The sequence below is a fragment of the Sarcophilus harrisii genome, chromosome 3 (genome assembly GCF_902635505.1).
Source record: "Sarcophilus harrisii chromosome 3, mSarHar1.11, whole genome shotgun sequence".
Taxonomy (NCBI): Eukaryota; Metazoa; Chordata; class Mammalia; order Dasyuromorphia; family Dasyuridae; genus Sarcophilus; species Sarcophilus harrisii.
The window spans coordinates 204,401,476-204,409,947 of NC_045428.1; the positions used below are offsets into that span (position 1 = coordinate 204,401,476).

Consider the following 8,472-nt stretch of genomic DNA (forward strand, 5'->3'; position numbering starts at 1 on the left):
TGCTCATTTTCATCTGGGGAAAAACTGGCTTCATGGAGGAGTTGGCACTTGAACTGGGTCTTGAAGGAAAAAGATGAAGTACACTCCAGGAATATGGTACAGCCTTCATGATCACAGGAAGATCAAAGATCATAGGAAAGAGGATGTAAACATTTAACAAGTAGCTGTCTTTTTTGGTTAGAATGTAAAATATGTGAGGGAGAATAAAATAAAACTAAAATGAAAAAATAAGCTAGAGGCAACTTTGGACAACACTAAATACCAGAGTAAGAATTAAAAATAAAGTGCGTATCCATTAATTGAGGAATAGCTGAATAAATTCTGGAATATGAATATAATGAAATACCATTAAAACATAAGGTATTCAAAAAGAATTCAGGACACCAATTGGGGGGAGGATTAATTTTTTTAAGGGGGGGAAATATCAATGAAACACATAAATACCAAGAAAAAAGTAAAAAGAAATTCAGAAGGGGATGATTGATGGTTGATACTACCATGTTTAAATTAATATATACTTTAAAAAACAAGATGTACATGGTAGAGTCAGGGTTTCTTATACAATCCTGGTTTTCTGACATTTGTATATGGAAATATTAATATTTGCTGATGCTATCAAGTTTAAAACATTAAATTTTTATTTTTAAAATGTAAAATGTAGCTGTTATGACAGTAACATAAATTTGAATTAGAAAGCACTTAGAGGCCATTTAATTCAAACCTTTCAATTAATAAATAAGGAAACTAAGCTTTAGAGAGGATAAGTAACTGTCCAAGGACAGAAAAAGAGTTAGTAACAAATATGGAACTTGAACCCAGGTCCTAAAACTCCAATTCTAGTACTCTCCACTTTACCATGGACCACAGCATCCTAAGAAAGAAAAAAATGACCAAGAAGACAAGTGACTCAGCAAAGCTGCCCATTCATTTCCAAAATGTCAGTAGAGTTCATCCCATGCTTTGACATTAAATGCAAAATTTTAAATAAATCTACTCTTCTCCAGGACTTTTGGATCCAAAAGATCTCCAATATATTAATTGCTGGTATATAAGCCTCCAAAAAAGTGAAGCCATTTCTGGGGTCTATGCCATCCATTGACTAGATACTAAGTGATTTAAAGTAATACAATCCATATCACCAATATTCACTCACTCCAATAATTACCCATTTCCTCAAGGTCAGCCTAAAAACCATACTTAAAGGTTTTTACTCAGGTATAGACAAGAACTGGAAAGAATTTTAAGATAAAAGGATCAAGGCAAATTTTATGGAGTTATTCCTCTCCTGAGGCACTTCTAGGTAATACTACTATTATTAAAGCAAGGCACCTCACATTTTAAGAGGTCAACTGGGAACTGGGCCTCATTCATACTAAAACATTCCTCTAACAGCAGGGTGCTTGCTAACACCAAACCAGTGTATTTAATACTTATTCTGAATGCCTTCTAATGAATCACCAACTATCATTTCCTGTAGCATTTCCTTTTCAAGAACTAACCAAATCTAATTTAATTTAGTAGGATAAGTGAGAGATGTGTGAACAAAATTTTTGAATAAATTATAACTCTTATCTAATACAAAGATGAAGTTTCTGACTCCACAGAAGACATGGCACAGATTTGTTTTTTCCCAAAGAAAGGATGGATTTTTCTTGAATCATTCATGTTCTACCCACCAGTACCTTTTAGAAATTAGGGTCTTTCCCTGAAGTTCTACATTACATTCAATGTATAATTTTTAAGATTATGATCATTTTCATTTCCCAGTATCATAGACATGACAGATTAGAGTGAAGTACCATTGTTCTCTATTTGTATAGATGCTAACCAGTCAAAGTACATTCTCTAAAATATCAACTATATAGGGTGAAATGTAAGTATGATATAAAATGTGGTTACTATGTAATACATTGACTCCTATCCTCATACCTGTATCACAAATGAGTTTCAATGTATTTCATCCTTAGTCACATTATCTGAAATCTGATACTAGAGATTTATTTTTATCCACAGTTTTATGAATATTGAGATTTCTCTAATCTCTAGATTCAAAAGTAAAAGAAGTTATTCATACCAATTTCAGGCTACAAATTTTCTCACAATATTTAGGGTTCTGTATTTTGTTAACCCCTTTCATTAGAGGATCTTGCTATGCTTTACATACATTCTCTCCTGAATTCCTAGGATGCCACTCTAAAGGGAGGTAGTATATTATTACTAACTTCAGTTTGCTAATGTTAAAACAGAGACCCCCTCAGACTATCCATGTCCCCATACTATATCCCAGCAATAAATTCTAGCTTTTTATGAAGAAAAACTTACAACCAAGCAATTCTTTCTTTCCTTCTCCCTCAGACCACATAATACAAATGAAGCAAGTATTTGTTTTAATGTTTGCTATGTAAATAAAACCCTCTGCCATCACCAGAGCTTGGGGTTACTGGACTCAAAGAAAGAAAATGCCTTTCACAAAAACATTTATGTTACCAGATGTCCCTGAACATACCACCAAAAAGGTCAAATGAGACTTGAGGGAAGGGAGAACAGGATGAATAAAAATTTAAAGGTCTTTTGGACATTTTAATATAAAATTCAAGTAGAGTTCTGATCAGTAATTGTATAATTTCAAATGACTAAAGTTTGTACATATTTCTGGAAAAAGGATCAGGATACAATGCATATTACTGTAGTATCAAGTAAAAGATGTAGGTTTTAGTCTTCTACCAATATGAAAGATCTCTGGTTGATCCTAGGCAAATCACAGGCTCATAGGATGAGAGATGCCTACTCCCATTTTACAGATGTCTTAAGACTCAGAGGTCAAAAGGGCACAGATCTAGCATTAAAGGGACCTGAGAGGCCATCTTGTTCACCTCCTCACATCACAGAGGAGAAAACTGAGGTCAAGAAAAATTAAGTGGGTTGCTCAAATTCTCAAAGTAATAAGCATCAGAAGAAGAATTTGAACACGGAACCAGGGACACTAGAGTCAATGCTACTTCTACTGTACTATTTGTAGTAGAACTGCCTCCTGGGTCTTGATCTTGAAAATTAGAACTCAGGGGGCAACTAGGTGGCACAGTGCATAGAGCACCAGCCCTAAAGTGAGGAGGACCTAGTTCAATGTGACTTCAGACACTTAACACTTCCTAGCTGTGTGATCCTGAGCAAGTCACTTACCCCCAATTGCCTTAACAACAACAACAAAAAAGTAGAACTCAGAAAACTCTTATTAAGCACTATGTATAAACTGGAGATAATATTTTACCTGTCTGAAATCAAGGCAAGTCGATTACTTACAAACCAAACTTAAAACAGTTACAAATACACACAAAAATTACTTGTTCAGACCTAGATAAAATAAAAAAGGAGAAATGAAAAGTGTGATGCCAATTTTGATCAACCAAGAAATGTTCATGCAAAATTGAAATAGCCAGAAATAAAATTTCCTTCTATCAATCAGGTACAGTAATCAACAAGCTTGGAAATACCAAGCATTAGACTAAAGATTGAGAAATATAATCTGAGATGATTTAGAAATAGGGAATATTCCTATGATTTCATTAGTAAAGGGTACTTTCTCTACAACTTAAAATTACAAATTTAACTAACTACTGAGAGGGTAAGAGGGTTCATACTCACAGGGCCAGGTCCTTTTGACTTTATGGCTAACTCTACAGCCATCTACTAATACAACCTCTCCAACTCATAATTTGTTGGGTTTTTAAAAATTGTGAGACTACCATACCTCATTTATTCAAGATCCTCAGTCAGGATAGTAATTGTGAAGAAATAAATAGCATATTACCTACCTTCTGACTACAAGGGATTATGTGTATTTTAATTCTAAATTCCATCACAGTGATTCCCACAAGAATTTTTAACCAAGATGAAAGAATTAAAGGAAGCTGCCAAACAATACTGTCAAAGTTCTTGCCATGTATATAGTCCACTAGGTTTTACTGTTCATTCCCCTACTTTCTAGAATTCCCTGGAAAATAAAAACATATGCAACAGGCAAAGTAGAAGACATATGTGAATATACAACATAACTTGGAAAAATTAGGGTGAGGCACTGAGGTTCTTCTGTCCATTATTGTTTTTCACAGTAATGTCAAATAATAATTAAAACTGGTTTATACTTTTTCAATAAGCATACAATGAGATATTCATATCCCAATACACCACTACAATGAAGTATATTTTAAACAATGTTGTTCTTATGTTTGTAGATTCTTGTACCTTTCTATGCATTGTATTGCATTGTATATTTTAAAAAACAATGCATATCTACATATTAGTTTGTAGTATAATTAGTATAAAGGTTATTAATTAGGAATACTCATTAAGATAGGCGATATTGGCCAAGTAGTGCACTGATGTGTAAAGATAATTATAGATATAAATTTGCATGTGTGAATACACACAATACACACTGGTTCAATATACAAGAATTTTACTGCTGCCCACATTTTTGGAAAGGATATAATTAAGTAAATTTAAAACAAAATATAACTATCCAGGATAACAGCAATGGCCACTTTTCCAGGTTGTAGATAAATACAAAATTGCATTAAGTAAATCACCCTGGGGAATTCCCTATTGTTGCACACCTTCACAAAGACATGGAAAAACTTACAGTCACATTTGAGTAATTTGGGTAACAAAGCAACACCCCTCCCTAGACTATAGTCATTTCAAGCACACAAAGTTAGGGCTCACAGGAATTCTTCCGGCTGTGGGGAGGAAGGAATGTAGAGAAAACCAGTAAGTCACCTTCAAAAGCTGCTGGTAGCCAACAATTTTTACATTTTAAAAGGGACTTTGGCCCTTTGGTAAGTTCCAGTCAATGTCTCCACTTGAAAATCACCTGTAAACTGTTTGAACTGGGGAATTGCTTTATATAAATATAATTAAGCAAAACAAGAAACTGCACATTCAAATATAGTTTTATCTTATCTTTGAGTTGCAGAGGAACAAAGAGTTTAGTTAAGTTTTCTTGTATCTTGTTTTACAGGTTCACCTAAAGTATAACTGTCCAAAAAGCAACCCACCACCAAAATGTCAGGAAATTTTCCTTCCGGTGAATTGAAAGCAATAGGAAAAAAATTTCTGGAACCATATGGGGGGGGCGGGGCGGAGCTTAGGTGTTCTATACAAGTTTCATTATTAAAATCAGAAAATTGATAGCATTGGTCGATCGTGGTGAGGGTTCAGTACATATCTGTATTTTGATTAAGAATAAGAGGCAAGAGGTAGCCCCAATACTTTTTGGTTTAGGTATCTAATGGGAGGAGCCTAAGAACCTCTGATTCACAGCAAAGTCTTCTTATCCCTCTTCTACCTCTCCTCCCACCTCACCCCAAATCTTTGCTACAGAGCTCCTAAGAATGCCTTGTTGCTTTTTCAATACAGGTGCAGGCTACTGACAGAGAAGGGAGGGGAAAAGGTGCAAAATGCAAAACCGCGGTGTAGTATTGGGGGAGTGGAGATACAAATGGGTGCCACTGGGCCGGGGGGAGCAAGAGCGTTGGAACCCCAGTCCATAGCGGTATCTCTCGGGGTAAGGAACAGAGCGAAAATCTCATGTCTTATAAAAGAAAAACAAAACTCGAATCCAGAGTGGAACTTTTTTTTTACATTCACTACTTGTTCATTTAATAAACTGATGTATATGATCCTTTAAATCCTAAAGCAAAATCCACAAGTCACGCTCATCTCGAATATAATGGCTTAACTCCTGCACTACTCCCTTCCCTGGGAAAACTTTGCACAATCCTTTCCACTAACATTCTAGGCTAGTTCACTAGGCATTAACAATAGTAATCATTAAGTATTATTGTGCTATCTCTGGTCTGCGGTTGTCATGAGGTGGAGGAATAAGGAGACGCGCAGAGAAATATCACAGCACAGAAGCAGCAGAAACTTCTGGAGTTCATCACCCCAGTACCCAACCCTAGTTAAAAATGATGGTTTTGAGCCAGAGTTCCCTTCCCTTCCCGATCCTTCCCAACCTTTCACCTTCCCTTAAGTCCCGGGCGCCGACTTACCTTAGTAATGATGAGAGGTTCTCCGTGTTCTTTTCCTCCTTTCAAGGTGAATCCCCAGGGAGCCCCCCCAGTCAACAACACTTCCACCAGCTTGTGCCCGTCGGTCCCTCTGGGCTCCAGCACCATCACCAGAGGCTGTTGCGGCTGCCCCTGATCCGCGAACAAGGGGGTGAGTCGGGGATCTTTGTCTGTGAATCGCTCCTGCCGACTGCCTCGGGTCTCCGCGTTCTCCATGGCGCTCCGGAGGCGCAGCGCTGTGAGGGCTGCCTCCCCGCCCCAGCGTCCGAGCAACTGGCCCGCGGGACTAGGAGCCGCGGGGCAATGACCACCAGCCCCAGCCCGAGTCCATGAAGGGTGCGCGTAACCGGCGCTCCCCCCTCACCTCTCACCCTTCCTCTCCGGCCGCCCTCCCCCTCCTCTCGCTACTCCTCCTCCTTTCTCCTGGCCCAGATCCGGTTTTATTTGGCCAAAAGAAGGGAATGAAGGGATGGGGAGGAGGAGACTGAGGGTCTGGGGCTAGCTGTTAGCCACCCCGAGGAATTTACCAACTTGAGCAGCAACTTCTGGAAAGCATGGTCAACTCATAAAAGCAGAAGCGGGGGGGGGGGGATAGGAGGAGGGGGAGAAAGGGGTGCGTGCCAGCGTGATATGTGTGTGTGTGTGTGTGTGTGTGTGTGTCCGCCCGTTCGTGTCAGTTCCAATTCCAGAGCTGCAGTGTCTGTCTGCTCTTCAGGCAGCGAGGGCCAACTAGGAGGGAGGGGGAGGGGAACCGAAGGACAAATAGACAAATAGCTGGGAGGGGGAGGGGGCAAATTCACAAAAGGATTTGCTTTTGCACCCGGGAGGGTGGGAGCTGGAGGGAACTCCACTTAAAGTTTCTTTAACTTCCTTAAAATCCAATTTCCCGAAGGGAATTGGACTCTCCTCCCCTAAGGGTCTGCAAATCAATAACTCTTTTCTTCCTCCCTTGCAGCCTAGGACTGCTGACTCCAGGGCAACTAGAACCCTGCTCTCTTGTTTTTCCACGTTTCCCTTTCCTCTGCCCAGCGCTGTGACTTCTGGGCTTCTAGGGGCTGGAGCTGCTGCTGCCTCCGCCCCAGATCACCCTAGGTCATCAGTACCAGAGGGCAAGGGAAAGGCAGGTGAAGCGTGCCAGGTCTCCTGCACACCCTCTTCTTTCTCCAAGGTCTTCGGCCAAAAGTGACTAAATTAGGGAGTTCTCTTAAGCAAGAGGATGAAGAGCTCGACCCCAACCCAACACTTTTCTCAATTCTTTCCCCCCACCTCCCCCCACCCTACTTTCTCCGGGATTAGACTGCAGCCCCAGGCCATGCTCTGAGGAGCCAAGGTTCAGAGTCCCAAGAACCAGGCCTTGAAGCGATGAAGGGCGGGGAGTGGGACGGAGTGAAAGAGGTTTTGGAGACGGAAAGAAAGGAGAGAGAGTAAGGGAGAGAAGGTGGGAGTGAAAAAAGAGAACAGAGATTGGTCAAAAGTAATTTGTAGGAAAAAGAAAGTGTAGTGAAGGCAGGACTTTAGTAGGTGTCCCAATAGCAGAAGGAAAAGAGAAGAGTCCAGGGGAGAGCATCGTAGGTGTTTTAAAGCTCCTTCTGGGTAACTAGCCCTCCATCTTGGCTCGTGGTAGACTCCTCCCCATCTCTGCCCACAGAGGTACCTGCGGGGCCCAGGAAAGGCCCGCCTTCCCTCAGGCTTCCTTTAACTCCCACTTCCTTTGTTTCGGTCTGTCTACCTCCACTCGTCAGGTTTCTAGCGCTACCTGTGGGAGGAGCCATGTGGAGGTAGGCCTGGGGCTGAAGAGTTCCGAAGTCCCCTGGTGAGGTAGGAGTCGGAAACTGGCTGCCAGGCTGGAGTGAGACTTGCAGGTGCGGGATACACAAACTGTGCCTTGGGAGCGTCAGGAAATCCCCTGGGAACTTCTTATTTAATTTTATATTTTAAAATAGCTACTGCGTGCATTAGCAAGAAAGGTGTTTCTATTTTTAGAAGTGACGTTCCCTCTTTTTTGACCCCAAAGATTAACGGTTTAATTCTCCCCTCACCTAACTGAATCAAGTTTTTTTTTTTTTTCCCCTCAATAGGTTCTCTCCTCCCAACACTTTTTAAAGGAAATATTCTCCACATTTTTCTAATTTACCAAATACATAAATGTTCCTCCTTACTGGCCCAATTGATCAATTTTTACTTGTTATGGAACAAACCGAACCCCAACCACACCTATTTCTTTATAAGAGAAGTGTTTTCATTATAATGAATTCACATGGTGTTATATCTGATGTTTTCTAAAACTCCATCCAGAAAACTGCCCACTGAAAAATATCTTTGGAAACAAGACAGAACAAGAATGATTTACTAGCATCTACAAGAAAAATTCCCATCCTTAGCACAAATTTTCCCCTTCACCTCC

General features: G+C 40.1%; 1 protein-coding gene across 2 annotated transcripts in view; it reads right to left on the reverse strand.

Annotated features, from left to right (window-relative positions):
- Positions 1–6,804, reverse strand: part of SHROOM2 (shroom family member 2) — a 226,178-nt gene extending 219,374 nt beyond the window's left edge. For both annotated transcript variants that reach the window (XM_012546104.3, XM_023500341.2), the window contains exon 1: positions 6,051–6,804. In XM_012546104.3, coding sequence (XP_012401558.1) covers positions 6,051–6,284 — 234 coding nt within the window. In that variant the 5' untranslated portion in view covers positions 6,285–6,804. The remainder of the gene's footprint in view (positions 1–6,050) is intronic.
- Between the last annotated feature and the right edge of the window lie 1,668 nt (positions 6,805–8,472).